The 16005-nt window shown below is 44.5% G+C and overlaps 1 protein-coding gene across 1 annotated transcript in view; it reads left to right on the top strand.

The window, feature by feature from the left end:
• The window catches only part of LOC122941327 (oocyte zinc finger protein XlCOF6-like), a 59675-nt gene that overhangs the window by 40560 nt on the left and 3110 nt on the right, over positions 1 to 16005 (top strand). Inside the window, exons 7-8 of the mRNA XM_044298458.1 lie at positions 88 to 185; positions 1613 to 1718. Coding sequence (XP_044154393.1) covers positions 88 to 185; positions 1613 to 1718 — 204 coding nt within the window. The remainder of the gene's footprint in view (positions 1 to 87; positions 186 to 1612; positions 1719 to 16005) is intronic.

Below are 16005 nucleotides of genomic sequence, written 5' to 3'. Positions count from 1 at the left end.
ATAAAGCAAAATCACCAAGATGTGTAGAATACTTGGCAGTTACATATATAATGTATTAAGTCCATCCATGTATGTGTGTCTTTTCAGATGAATGTAGTACAAGGAATCCACCAGAGGATTTACCCAGCCCATTGTATTCCCAGTATTATCTAGAGGAAAATCAGAACGTCTGTCATGATTATCAGGTAGCTGGAGCTGAGATCTCATCAAATGCTGTATGTGACATTGCTCTTTGCTTAGGACTTTAGGATAAATATATGTGTATGCATAGTAGAGTTACATTATTATGACCACTTTCTACTTTGACGTCGGCTGGTTGTAGCTCATGAAGGAAGTCGCGTGTGGTGAGATGGCTTGGTGGATATCTAAGGTGTGCGATAGGCTGTCTGCACACATATCCCTTGTTGCTTTCAGGCCAAGGTTGGCAGTATGTCTGAAGCTAGTAGCTACGCATTTTGTGAACTGTTCTCGTGTATTGAGAGTGGACGAATGGCACCACTGCAAATAAGCGCCATAAAGACTGCAGAGTACCAGGAGCCATCGATGTGAGAAGTGAATACCAGCTGAAGGTGCATGAGGACAGACCGACACGGTACAGTGGAGCAGCTCACTAAAATGAAGGGGCTACCAGACGTGTGTCTAAAACAACTGTTCAGAGAACCCTACCTAGTACCGCATATGGGGCTCCGGGGCAGACGGATGGTCATTGTACATCTGCTACCTAAGCTGCATCAGCAGAAAAGGCTTAAATGTTTGTGGCAGTATCGGAATTGGACCTCCGCTGATTGGCAGAGTGCATCCTTCTCTGATGAGTCACACTTTCTGCTTCATTGAACAGATGGATGGTGGTGTGTTGGATGAGAGACATCAAAGAGCAAACACCCTGCAACCATTGCTGGAAGAACACAAGTTGGTGGTGGCAGCACTATGGTCTGGGGCAGGGGTAGGCAACCTCCGGCTCCCAGCTGTTGTGAAACTACAATTCCCAGCATGCTCCATTCATTTCTATGAGAGTTCTTAGAAGAGCAGAGCAAGTATGCATACTGGGAGTTGTAGTTTCACAACAGCTGGGAGCCGGAGGTTGCCTACCCCTGGTCTGGGGAATGATTTGTAGCATTCTCTGAGCCCACTCATCCATGTGGAAGGTACTATGAACTGATTTCGCCATTAATTCATCCACATACACCCATGCATGCTGATTTGTCTTCCTTTTGGAGGATGGGATCTTCCAGCAAGACAATGCAATATGTCACATACCTAGAAATGTCCAATATTGGTTGGAAGAGCATGACTAAGAGTTCCAAGAATACCTCCCTGGCCCCCTAATTCCCCAGACTTGAATCCAATTGAACATCTGTGGGACTACCACACTCCCAGCCCATCTAGCTGCTTTCTGTGCTGCACACAACTGTTACCCTGGATATTATCTGGTAGTCATAATAATGTGACTCGACTGTAATATTTTTATGTGTAGGATGTACTAGAGTTTTATGCCTAAGCTATATAAATATATTCTGGTGTTGGGATGTAGACTTTTAGTTGGTTATGAGTGTTTTTGGTTTGTTCTTAATCTTCTGTTTTTATAATTGTTGTTTTATATTTGACAAAATAGGTTAAACAAGTGTCTGATATCAAACAGGAGGTTATAACAGAAGAAGAGTCGTATGCAAGTGTAACCAAGTCTGAGGGGGAGGAAACTTGTACAGATATCTGCAGTGGTGAGTGATCATTATTAAATTATGAAAAAGAGTCACATGGGCCGTATTCTGTCTCCACAGTACTGTCTACCATCACATTTCTTGTTAGGCCCCTTTCACACGGGCGAGTTTTCCGTGCGGGTGCAATGTGCATTGCACTCGCACTGAATTCTGACCCATTCATTTCAATGGGGCTGTGTGCATGAGCAATGTTTTTCACGCATCACTTGTGCTCTGGATAAAAATCGCAGCATGTTCTATATTCTGCGTTTTTCACGCAACGCAGGCCCCATAGAAATGAATGGGGCTGCGTGAAAATCGGTTTTCACTAGGGGTGCACCGAAATTCCGGCGGCCGGAAATGGGCCTAATCCATTTCGGCCGATATTGGTACATATCGGCAGAAAATATGGTTGGTTATATACGTTCGGGCGGCCAGCCGGCGGCGCCCCTCATGCTGTGCCTCCTAAACGCTTGCCGCTCTAAAGAATTTCCGGCTCAGTGCTGCGCAGCCTGCTGTGTCTGCTCTGTGCTACTGCTGTTGTTAGTGTAGCGTGGCCGAGCTCTGTTCGTTTCGCGGTACAGGAGCTTTTGTTTCCTGTACCCGGCCGGACTGACAGGAAGTGCTCACTTAGTGTGCACTTCCTTTCAGTCCGGCCGGGTACAAGAAACAAATGCTCCTGTACCGCGGACCGAACAGAGCTCGGCCACGCTACACAGGCTACACTAGAGGTGACAAGGGAGGGGGAGGGGGTGTGTAAAATGAGAGTGACAAGGGGGTGTGTAAAATGAGTGACAAGGGGGTGTGTAAAATGAGAGTGACAAGGGGGGGGGGTGTAAAATGAGAGTGACAAGGGGGGGGTGTAAAATGAGAGTGACAAGGGGGGGGTGTAAAATGAGAGTGACAAGGGAGGGGGGGTAGAATGAGAGTGACAAGGGAGGGGGGGTAGAATGAGAGTGACAAGGGAGGGGGGGAGTAGAATGAGAGTGACAAGGGGGGGTAGAATGAGAGTGACAAGGGGGGGTAGAATGAGAGTGACAAGGGAGGGGGTAGAATGAGAGTGACAAGGGAGGGGGTAGAATGAGAGTGACAAGGGAGGGGGGGTAGAATAAGAGTGACAAGGGAGGGAGAGGGGGAAGAGAGTGACAAGGGAGGGAGAGGGGGAAGAGAGTGACAAAGGAGGGAGGGGGAGAGTGACAAGGGAGGGAGGGGGGGGAGAGTGACATTTTTTTTAAAATAACCACTTTGGGTGGCATTGTGTGTATAATATCTATGTATCTGTTTAACTTTATATTTTAATTCACTTTCCTTTTTTTTTTTTTACTTAAAAAAGTATTTTAAAAGTATTTGGGCAAAAAGGCAGTTTTGGTTTTCGGTCAAGGGCATCCTGAATTTTCGGTTTCGGATCAGAATTTTCATTTCGGTGCACCCCTAGTTTTCACACATGGTTGCTAAGGAGATGATGAAATGAGCCCCGGGACCCCATTAATGTCCATTTACTATATTATTTTCCATTATAACATGGTTATAATGGAAAATAATAGCATTCTTTAATACAGAGTGCTAAGTAAAATGTCCATTAAGGGCTAAAAAAAAATTACTTACCTCATCCACTTGATCGCGCAGCTGTTATAGTCTTCTTTCTTCTTCTTGCAGGACCTGCAAAAGGACCTGCGCAGACGTTATCGTGCTCACCACGTGATGACCACGGTGACGTCAGCGCAGATCCTGCTGAATGAAGATAGAAGGACTTTCTGTCTTCATTCAGCAGGACCTGCGCTGAGGTCACAGCTCTTCTCTGAACAAAGTATCAATACCCTTCTGGAGATATGGTCTCCAGTACTGCGCACAATACTCCAAATGAGGTCTCACTAGTGCTCTGTAGAGCGGCATGAGCACCTCCCTCTTTCTACTGTTAATGCCTCTCCCTATACACCCAAGCATTCTGCTAGCATTTCCTGCTGCTCTATGACATTGTCTGCCTACCTTTAAGTCTTCTGAAATAATGACCCCTAAATCCCTTTCCTCAGATACTGAGGTTAGAACTGTATCACTGATTTTATATTCTGCTCTCTGGTTTTTACGCCCCAAGTTCATTATCTTGCACTTATCAACATTAAATTTTAGTTGCCAGATTTTTGACCATTCCTCTAGTTTTCCTAAATCCTTTTCCATTTGGTGTATCCCTCCAGGAACATCAACCCTGTTACAAATCTTTGTGTCATCAGCAAAAAGACACACCTTACCATCGAGGCCTTCTGCAATTTCGCTGATAAAGATATTAAATAATATGGGATATTAAACGCACATAATTGGTTAAAAATTTAAAAAACAAAAAACACTAAACATGTTTTTTATCGCCGCGTCCGTAAGTACCTGATCTATAAAAGGATCAGGTTACTTTTACCACATGGTGAACACCATAAAAAAAAAAGAAAATAAAAACTATGACGGAATTGCAATTTTGCCCACCGCACTTCCCCAAAAATGGTATACAAAGGGATCAAAAACGTCTTATGTATCCAAAATTAGCACCAATCAAACCGTGACCTCATCCCACAAAAAATGAGCCCCTTCATAAGCCAATCGTCCCAAAAATAAATAAAAAATACGGCTTTCAGAAAATGGAGACACAAAAACATGATTTTTTTTTTTTCAAACATGCTTTTATTGAATAAAATAGTTTAAAAAAAAAATGCACATATTAGGTATTGTCATGTCCGGAATGACCTGCTCTATAAAATAGCATGTGATTCAACCCATCTGGTGAACACCATGAAAAAATTAATATGTGCCCAAAAAATCTATTTTCCCCCTCCCCCACGACAGCACCACTGAGAGATGGCTCTGCCTCCACGGACAGGAAACCTGTAGCATAAAAAGGTGGAGCCACTCTCCCACCTCAGTGAGGTTTCCTGTCCCTGGAGCAGGAGGCTTGTAGCAGTTTTTCTCCTAGGGACCCATGGCTTGGAAAGCCTAGAGAGCCATGGGTCTTACCAGCCTGAGACCGGGTGCCGGGTCTTTTTTACCTTAAGGACGGGGGTTGGTCCGGCCTGACCTTCGTCCGGAGGCTGATCCGGGCCGACCTTCGTCCGGAGGCTGAGGACACCGGTCCCTCAAAGGAGTGAGACCACGTGGGAGCCGCAGAACAGGAGAGCGGCTCATGGAGGACACGCCAGAGGGCTGTTGTCCCGGGCGCGCACCCCGTGTGGGCTGCAGACTGTGCTGCAGGAGCAGTGGAGCGCGCCAGAGCGCCAAACCGGAAGTCGCAGGAATTACGTCAGGTAAGACGTGCGTTCCACAGACTAGTTCCGGTCGGGTGACCGGAAATAAAATAGAGAGCAGACAGATTCAGCGTTCTCGGAGTGCAGACACCATTGAGGTCTGCTGTGGATGTTTAACTGCTAACTCTGGGCTATCAGTTATTTCTCCTTCTCTAGCAAAAGCGTTCGTCAGTGGCGGATCAAGAAGGGTGATAACCCCAGATGGTTTCAGCACAGCGCTCCCAGGGAACATGTGGAACTCTCCAAGGAGAGGTGCTGTTCCCTGCAGTATACTGAATCTTAACCTCTATGCCTCTAGGAATATCATGGAAGAGGACAAGAGGCCGGAAGAAGCAGAGTCAGAAAAACAGACACCGGCATAAAGAGCTTCTGAGGGGGTAAGATACAAAGGTTAATGAGGATACTGATGTATGTTTTTCGTATCTATTATTTGGTTTTTTAGATGGCACCTAAAAAAGCCGTGTCAAAAAAGAAAAATAAGGAATGTGCATTGTGTAGATGCCCCTTGTCTTCTTCGTATGCCAAGAAATGATGTCAGGAATGTATTGAAAAGACCCTGGCAGAAGAATCCCCAAATAAATTTCATTAAGGACATTAGAGAATTGATTAAGTCGGAAGTTAAGGGATCCCTTAAAACATAAAAAAACTAAAAGATCAGTAGAAAAGACAAATTCGGATGTGGAATCTATAGGCATTAGTGAGGAAGATAGGGATGAGAGGTCGGAGGATTCGTCCTTCGCGGAAGAGGAGCAAGAGAAAAAATTTCGGTTCCCAGTAACAGATACGGAAAAATTACTTAAAACTATTAGGGCTACGCTAGAGCTAGAAGACGTCAAGGAGGACAGGTCTATGGCAGACACAGTCTTTGAGGGATTACGCGAAAAGAAGATGTTTTCCTTTACATAAGAGTATATCAGCCCTAATAGAAAAGGAATGGAAGAAACCAGACAAAAAGCCTTTGTAAGTAAGAATTTTAAGAGAAAATACCCCTTTGAGGAGGAAGCCACTACATCATAGGATAAGGCACCTAGACTGGACGTGGTCATTTCTAAAGTTTCCAGAAGATCTTTCTTACCGTTTGAAGATATGGGATTTTTAAAGTATCCACTAGATAAAAAGATAGACTCTTGTCTCAAAAATACTTGGGAAGCATCTACAGCTTCCTTCAGACCAAACATAGTAGCGACAGTTACAGCCAGGTCCTTAGCCTTATGGCTTGAAAGACTAGAAGGACAGTTAAGGGATAAGTGCCCTAGGGATCAGATTTTAAATTCATTGCCAACCTTACAGAAGGCGGCTGCTTTTTTTATCCGATGCTTCGGTTGAGGCAGTTCAATTGTCAGCTAGGTCTGCTTCCACTTCAAACTCTGCCCGTAGAGCCCTTTGGCTGAAGAACTGGAGGGGAGGAGACATGGCCTCTAAACAACGCTTGTGTAGTATTCCCTGTCAGGGACAGTTTCTGTTTGGCCCAGAGCTTGATGCCCTCCTAGAGAAGGCAGCAGATAGAAAAAATAGAATGCCTCAAGAATCCTCCTTCTCACAGTTTAGACCATACAGATGTCCCTTTCAGAATGCATCTAGATTTCAAGGAAAGAGACAGTCGGGGGACAGAGATCAGTTTCCCAGACCCAGGGGGTCAGGCAGTAGGGGCTTTATGTTCGGAAATTCCTCCTCCTCCCAGAAGGACAAGTTGTCAAAAAAAATGACATCAGGCTACAGGTAGGAGGGAGACTAAAATTCTTTCCTTCTGCCTGGAGAGAAATTGCAGGAAAATGGGTGACCGATATTGTGACAGAGGGCTTAAAACTGCAGTTCAGAGGACATTGTCCTCAAAGATTTGTGGTTACAAAAGAATCCGAAAAATTGTCAAGGGAAGTGGATCAGCTGATAGAAAAAAGGGTGTTAGTACCGGTGCCAAGAGCAGAGTGGGGGAATTGCTTCTACTCGAGTCTGTTCTTGGTGAAGTCTCTAGTTATAAAGAAATTCAAGATGGAGACCATAAAGTCTGCAATTCATTTAGTTTTTCAGGGATGTTTCATGGCGGTGTTAGATTTGAAAGACGCATATCTACATATCCCGATGCATCCCCTCTTTCAAAAATTTCTGAGGGTGGCGGTTGCAGAGAACAGGGGAACCAGACACCTACAGTTTCAGGCCATGCCATTCGGCCTGTCGACTGCACCAAGAACCTTTACCAAGGTGATGGCAGAGGTGGCCTCTTTTATTCGGAAGGAAGATATTTTTCTGCCCTATCTAGACGACTTCCTGATTATAGCAAAGTCGCGGGAGAAGTGTCGGAGCTCCATCCAAACAGTGATTCAATTCCTGGAGCATCTGGGCTGGATAATCAATATAAAGAAATCCAGGTTAGAACCCAGCACAAGCCAGACATTCTTAGGGTTGCAGCTGGACTCCTTGCAACAAAGGACTTTTCTTCCATCAGGAAAGATAAACAGAATCCAGAACGAAGCCCCGGGGAGCTCAGGAAAATCCGAATATGTCAGTCCAGAAGGCCATGTCCCTACTAGGGTTAATGACTGCCTGTATTCCAGCGGTACGATGGGCACAGTTTCATTCAAGACATTTGCAGGAGGAAATATTGGACATAACAAGACGAAAGGGAATCACCTTGGACTCCCAAAAGAATCTCTGCCGGAAGACTCTTATCTCCCTCAACTGGTGGTTGGAGGTAAAGAATTTAGAACAGGGTATCCTGTGGAATTACCCCAATCCGGTAGTGATTACGATAGATGCCAGCCCATGGCGGTGGGGCGCACATTTCCGGGGTCAGTTAAGGCAGGGAAACTGGTCCCCATTGCAGAGACAATTCTCTTCCAAAAGAAAGGAATTGAGAGCAGTGTTACTAGCTTTAAGAGCAGCCCTTCCAGAGCTACAGCACCAGCATGTCAGGATTATGTCAGACAACAGAACGGTGGTGTCATACCTGAACCATCAGGGAGGTACCAAATCCCTTTAATGAGGGAAACGGAGAGGATATTCTCAGAGATAGAAGTTAATTTAACTCACATATCCGCTCTGCATATAAAAGGGAAGGAGAATGTCCAGGCCGACTTTTTAAGCAGTCATCGTTTGAGACAGGGAGAGTGGTCCCTAGACCCATCAATATTTGCAAAGATCGTGGAATTATGGGGTGTCCCGGAAATAGATCTTTTTGCCACCAGGGGGAACAGGCAGGTGGGAAAGTTTTGCTCTCTCAGTCCTTACGAATCCCCGTTTGGGGTGGATGCCTTCCTCCTAGAATGGAAGTTTCATCAAGGATATGCCTTTTTCAGATCCTACCCAGAGTTCTCAAGAAAATAAGGGAGGAGAAATCGGACATGATAGTAATCGCCCCCTTTTGGCCAAGGAGGGCATGGTTCTCTCTTCTCAGGTCCATGTCAGTAGCAGAACCGTGGGTTCTTCCCGAGATTCCGAATCTCCTGAGGCAGGGCCCAGTAATGCACCCAGAGGTGGAGTCCTTGCATCTTACGGCATTGAGATTGAAAGGGCGCACTTAATTAAGGAGGGGTTCTACGCTTAAGGGACCTAGATTTCCCCCCTGGGACTTGAATTTAGTATTAAAAGCTTTGACTAGTTATCCATTTGAGCCCATTGAGGATAGCTCTATGACAAATCTCACGCTAAAGTTAGTTATGTTGATAGCTCTTACTTCGGCGCGAAGAGTTAGCGAGCTTCAGGCCCTATTTATTAATTCCCCGTTTATGACCATACGCGAGGATAGGGTGATAGTAAGACCAGATCCAAAATTCTTTCCTAAAGTCCCTTCTAAGGCCAACAGATTACAGGAGATAGTTCTCCCAGTTTTTTTTTTTCCAGACCCAAAATCTGAGGATGAAGAAAAATGGCATCTATTAGACGTAAGAAGATGCCTGATCCAGTACCTAGGGAAAACCAAGGACTGGAGAAAATCCTCGTCTTTATTGGTCTTGTACACTGGGGCTAGAAAAGGTAATGCTGCCTCTAAGAGTACCATCGCTAGGTGGATTCGAGAGCTAATTTCTTTAGCCTACTCTTGTTCTGGGTTTTCTCCTGCACTATCCTTGAAGGCTCACTCTACTAGGGCGGTGTCTACCTCCTGGGCAGAAAGGTCCAGCGTTTCAATTGACCAAATCTGCAGGGCTGCCACGTGGGCTTCTCCCTCTACTTTCTATAGGCACTATAGACTTCAGCTTGACTCCATCTCTGACCTCCTTTTTGGTACAAAGGTGTTAGAAGTTGTCACCCACCCTTGAATTCTATGTAATCTCTCTCAGTGGTGCTGTCGTGGGGGAGGGGAAAAAATGATGATTACACTTACTGATAATCGGATTTCCCTGACCCCACGACAGCACCTGTCTAATTCCCTCCCTAAGGTGGTGGTTGGTGTTAAATTTCACGTGGTGTGATGCAAAAAAAATAATTATATATATATATATTGTATTAACCAAAAGGGGAGTCCCTCTCATACTCTGTAAACCCACTGAGGTGGGAGAGTGGCTCCACCTTTTTATGCTACAGGTTTCCTGTCCGTGGAGGCGGAGCCATCTCTCAGTGGTGCTGTCGTGGGGTCAGGAAAATCCGATTACCGGTAAGTGTAATCATCATTTTTTTTTATCACCTTCCATCACAAAAAGTGTAATACCAAGCAATAAAAAAGTGATATGTGCCCCATAATGGTACCAATCAAACCATCATCTCATCCTGCAAAAAATGAGACCCTATGTAAGACAGTCGGCCAAAAAATATTAAAAAAAAAATGGCTTTCAGAAAATGGAAACACAAAAACATGATTTTGTTTTTCAAAAATGCTTTTATTGTGTAAAATAAAAAAAATGCACATATTAGGCATCGCTGTGTCTATAACAACCTGCTCTATAAAAATAGAATGTGATCCAACCCATCTGGAGAACGCCTTAAAAAATAAAATAAAAAATTTGTTAACAATTTTTTTTAGCACCTTACATCACAAAAAGTGCAATACCAAGCGATCAAAAATTCATATGTGCCCCAAAATGATACCAATCAAACCATCATCTCTGCCAGCAAAAAATGAAACCTACCTCACCCAAAAATATGTCTTTCAGTAAATGGAAACACAAAAACATGTTTTTTTTTCAATTTTTTTTTATTGTGTATATCCAAAATAAAATTACAAAAATAGACTTATTAGGTATCGCCACGTCGTTATGACCTGCTCTATAAAAACAACAAATATGCGGCATGCATGCTTTAGACAAATAATAAAAACTGTGCCAGAACAGCCATTTTTTTGTTACCTTGCCTAATAAAAAGATTAATACATATATATATATATATATATATATATATATACACACACACACACACACACACACACACACACAATGCACAACTACCTTTAGCAAAAGATTTCTATACTGCAGGAATAACCTAATTAATAACACCCCGCACCGCTCACACCAGCATGCTGACCAATCGGGAAACGGCGCTCCATATGCCGACTGCACTGCCCACACACGCGCCGGCAAGCAGGTCGGAGCTCCACTATTTCTGTTTGTCAGTCCCAGCCACCATTTATGTTAGTCAGTCAGAGCACTATCAGCCATCTAGAGAAGAGCCCCTGTCAGCAGTCTGACCTACCAGTCACTACCAGCAGTCTCAGCACCAGCAGTCAGTGCCAGTCATACAGCCACAACCACCAGTCACAGGGTCAGCCACCAGTCAGTACCAGCCATCTTAACCATCAGTCAGTGCCACAGCCACCAGTTAGTGCCAGTAGTCTCCGCCACAAGCTGCAGCCAGCAGTCTCCGCTATAGCCACCAGTCAGTGCCATCAGTCTCAGCCACAGCCACCAGTCAATGCCAGCAGTCTCAGCCACCACCACCAGTCAGTGCCAGCAGTTTCGGCCACCATCCGCAGCCAGCAATCACAGCCACCAGTCTTAGCCTCAGCCACCAGTCAGTGCCAGCAGTCTCAGCCACGGCCGTCAGTCTCAGCCACCAGCCCCAGCCACCAGTCAGTGTGGTCAAGTTCCCTTGCCATGTAATATAGACTGTTCCTACTAATGTTTATGCACTACTTTTCTAGCGCCCGTTATTGTAATGGTCTTAATGTCTAGTCATCTATAAAACAGATGACTAGACAGTGCATGTGGAATTGTTTTGCAAGTTTTGTCATACAAATTGCTTCAGCCAGAATATTACAGTAGAATATTAAGACACATAGCCAAGGGCTGACATACAAATGATTGGTAACAACCTGTGCGCTTGGCAGATAAAGGCATCTGTGTTGGTCCCATGTTTATATATGCCTGCATTTCTGATAAAAAGTAAGTTTTAATATATGCAAATGAGTCTCTAGGAGCAACGGGGGCATTGCCATTACACCTAGGGATTCTGACCCCTCTGCAACTGCCGTGCCCTATCCACTTTCATTGACAGGGTCAGGGATGATGATGTTTTCACTGTCTTGCCCTGTCATTTAAATTGCAGATGGCACTGCAGTTGCAGAGAGTGGACCCTCCAGGAGTAAAGTAAATGCCCCCATTGCTCCTAGAGGCTCATTTTCATATATTATTATCTTAATTTTTCTTAGCAATGCGGGCACATATGTACATGGGACCAACACAGATGCCCTCAGCTGCCAAGCGCACATGTAACAGATCAGCCGTTTTCATAGGTACAAATCTGCTGACAGATGCCCTTTTAAAGGAGTTTTCTGAGATTATTATACTGATGACCTATCCTCTGGATAGGTCATCAGTATCTGATTGGTGAGGGTCCGACACCTGGGAACCCTACCGATCAGCTGTTTGAGAAAGCAGCAGCACTCCTGTGAGCACCAAGGCCTTCTCTCAGCTTTTCCTAGGTCAGTGATGACACCTTCATTGGTCACGTGGCTAGGAGAAGATTTGCCTCATTCACGTGAATAGGGCTGAGCGTAATACCAAACACAGCCGCTATACAATGTAAGGTGCTGTGCTTCGTAAGCTGTGAGAAGGCAGCAGTGCTCACAGGAACGCTGATGCCTTCTCAAAACAGCTGATCAGCAGGGGTCCCAGGTGTCAACTTTCAGAGGTTTGCTGTGTAATTTCTTGTATTAGTTTAGAAGCTGTAAACTTTACTTAAAATGTGGCATGCATGCTTTAGACAAGCTCATTGTTGGTTATGACAGAGACTGTGGAGCTGAGGTGAGTTTCAGGAGATCATTGCAGAGAGGACAGGAGGGGGATTGTGTGGACACCGAGCATGGCTAGATCAAAATGGAAATCCAGAGCTGAAATCCTTGCTTTGAGTGGGACTTAGATGCAAGTTAGATCATTATAACAATGAATGTAGATAGAGAAGCTGTGGTTCAGGTTATGTACAGTTGCAAGAAAACGTATATGAACAGTTTGGAATGATAAGGATTTCTGCACAAATTAGTCATAAAATGTCACAACAATAGACAATCCCATGTAAATATTCACAGTGCAGGTGGAAAAAGTATGTGAACCCCTAGACTAATGACATCTCCAAGAGCTAATTGGAGTAAGGTGTCAGCCAACTGGAGTCCAATCAATGAGATGAGATTGGAGGTGATGGTTACAGCTGCCCTGACTTATAAAAAACACACACCAGTTCTGGGTTTGCTTTTCACAAGAAGCATTGCCTGATGTGAATGATGCCTCACACAAAAGAGCTCTCAGAAGACCTACGATTAAGAATTGTTATAAAAGTATCTCCAAAAGCCTTGCTGTTCATCAGTCCACAGTAAAACTAATTGTCTATAAATAGAGAAAGTTCAGCACTGCTGCTACTCTCCCTAACAGTGGCTGTCCTGTAAAGATGACTGCAAGAGCACAGAACAGACTGCCTAATGAGGTGAAGAAGAATCTTAGAGTGTCAGCTAAAGACTTACAAAAGTCTTATGCCTGTTAGCGAATCTACGATACGTAAAACACTAAACAAGAATAGATTTCATGGGAGGATACCACAGAGGAAGCCACTGCTGTCCAAAAAAACATTGCTGCACTTTACAGTTTGCACAAGAGCACCTGGATGTTCCACAGCAGTACTGGCAAAATATTCTGTGGACAGATGAAACCAAAGTTGGGTTGTTTGGAAGAAACACACAACACTATGTGTGGAGAAAAAGAGGCATAGCACACCAACATCAAAACCTCATCCCAACTGTGAAGTATGGTGGTGGGGGCATCATGGTTTGGGGCTGCTTTGCTGCATCAGGGCCTGGACGGATTGCTATCATCGAAGGAAAAATTAATTCCCAACTTTATCAAGACATTTTGCAGGAGAACTTAAGGACATCTGTCCACCAGCAGAAGCTCAGCAGAAGACGGGTGTTGCAACAGGACAACGACCGAAAGCATACAGGTCCTTCTAAAAAAAATAGTATATTGTGATAAAGTTCATTATTTTCTGTAATGTACTGATAAACATTAGACTTTCATATATTTTAGATTTATTACACACAACTGAAGTAGTTCAAGCCTTTTATTGTTTTAATATTGATGATTTTGGCATACAGCTCATGAAAACCCAAAATTCCTATCTCTAAAAATTAGCATATTTCATCCGACCAATAAAAGAAAAGTGTTTTTAATACAAAAAAAGTCAACCTTCAAATAATTATGTTCAGTTATGCACTCAATACTTGGTCGGGAATCCTTTTGCAGAAATGACTGCTTCAATGCGGCGTGGCATGGAGGCAATCAGCCTGTGGCACTGCTGAGGTGTTATGGAGGCCCAGGATGCTTCGATAGCGGCCTTAAGCTCATTCAGAGTGTTGGGTCTTGCGTCTCTCAACTTTCTCTTCCCAATATCCCACAGATTCTCTATGGGGTTCAGGTCAGGAGAGTTGGCAGGCCAATTGAGCACAGTAATACCATGGTCAGTAAACCATTTACCAGTGGTTTTGGCACTGTGAGCAGGTGCCAGGTCGTGCTGAAAAATGAAATCTTCATCTCCATAAAGCTTTTCAGCAGATGGAAGCATGAAGTGCTCCAAAATCTCCTGATAGCTAGCTGCATTGACCCTGCCCTTGATAAAACACAGTGGACCAACACCAGCAGCTGACATGGCACCCCAGACCATCACTGACTCTGGGTACTTGACACTGGACTTCAGGCATTTTGGCATTTCCCTCTCCCCAGTCTTCCTCCAGACTCTGGCACCTTGATTTCTGAATGACATGCAAAATTTGCTTTCATCCGAAAAAAGTACTTTAGACCACTGAGCAACAGTCCAGTGATGCTTCTCTGTAGCCCAGGTCAGGCCCTTCTGCCGCTGTTTCTGGTTGAAAAGTGGCTTGACCTGGAGAATGCGGCACCTGTAGCCCATTTCCTGCACACGCCTGTACACGGTGGCTCTGGATGTTTCTACTCCAGGTCCCCCAAGGTCTGGAATCGGTCCTTCTCCACAATCTTCCTCAGGGTCCGGTCACCTCTTCTCGTTGTGCAGCGTTTTCTGACACACTTTTTCCTTCCCACAGACTTCCCACTGAGGTGCCTTGATACAGCACTCTGGGTACAGCCTATTCGTTCAGAAATTTATTTCTGTGTCTTACCCTCTTGCTTGAGGGTGTCAATGATGGCCTTCTGGACAGCAGTCAGGTCGGCAGTCTTACCCATGATTGCGGTTTTGAGTAATAAACCAGGCTGGGAGTTTTTAAAAGCCTCAGGAATCTTTTGCAGGTGTTTAGAGTTAATTAGTTGATTCAGATGATTAGGTTAATAGCTCATTTAGAGAACCTTTTCATGATATGCTAATTTTTTTAGATAGGAATTTGGGGTTTTCATGAGCTGTATGCCAAAATCATCAATATTAAAACAATAAAAGGCTTGAACTACTTCAGTTGTGTGTAATGAATCTAAAATATATGAAAGTATAATGTTTATCAGTATATTACAGAAAATAATGAACTTTATCACAATATGCAAATTTTTTTAGAAGGACCTGTAGAAGTAAATCAACAACAGAATGGCTTAAACAGAAGAAAATACGCCTTCTGGAGTGGCCCAGTCAGAGTCCTGACCTCAACCTGATTGAGATGCTGTGGCATGACCTCAAGAAAGCGATTCACACCAGACATCCCAAAAATATTGCTGAACTGAAACAGTTCTGTAAAGAGGAATAGTCAAGAATTACTCCTGACCATTGTGCACGTCTGATCTGCAACTACAGGAAACGTTTGGTTGAAATTTTTGCTGCCAAAGGAGGTTCAACTCAGTAATTAAATCCAAGGGTTCACATACTTTTTCCATCTGCACTGTGAATGTTTACATGGTGTGTTCAATAAAAACATGGTAACATTTAAAGGGATTCTGTCACCAGGTTTCACCCCTTTAAGATAAAAATATGGTTATGTTCAGGGTGCCTTCACGATTCCTAATGTGGTCTTATAAATGTAATCTGTAGGCAAATTTTGCTAAAAATACGCTATTACTAACTTGTCATTCATAAAAATAAGGTGCCCAAGGGTATGTAAATGGATCCAAGCTGCCGCCCTCACCCGCTGCCGTTTGTGCCCAGCGCCACCTCATAATCTTCTGTGACGCCTCCAGCTCTCCCTACCTCCTCCCCTCCTGCTGTAACATCGCTGTGAAAGCCTCCCTCCTCCCTCTGTAACATCGCTGTGAAAGCCTCCTGCTCTCCCTCCCTCCCCCCTTCTCCTGCTGCTGTAACATTGCAATGTTACAGCAGGAGGAGGGGGGAGGGAGGGAGAGCAGGAGGCTTTCACAGCGATGTTACAGCGGGAGGAGGGAGGAGGGGGGAGGGAGAGCAGGAGGCTCTCACAGCGATGTTACAGAGGGAGAAGGGAGGCTTTCACAGCGATGTTACAGCAGGAGGGGGGGAGGGAGAGCTGGAGGCGTCACAGAAGATTATGAGGCGGCGCTGGGCACAAACGGCAGCGGGTGCGGGCAGCAGCTTGGATCCATTTACATCCCCTTGGGCACCTTATTTTTATGACTGACAGGTTAGTAATAGTGTATTTTTTAGCAAAATGAGCCTACAGATTACATTTATAAGACCACATTAGGAATGGT

The sequence above is a fragment of the Bufo gargarizans genome, chromosome 6, assembly GCF_014858855.1.
Source record: "Bufo gargarizans isolate SCDJY-AF-19 chromosome 6, ASM1485885v1, whole genome shotgun sequence".
Taxonomy (NCBI): Eukaryota; Metazoa; Chordata; class Amphibia; order Anura; family Bufonidae; genus Bufo; species Bufo gargarizans.
Note: the sequence above shows the minus strand (reverse complement) of the source record. Positions and strands in the feature narration are given on the sequence as shown.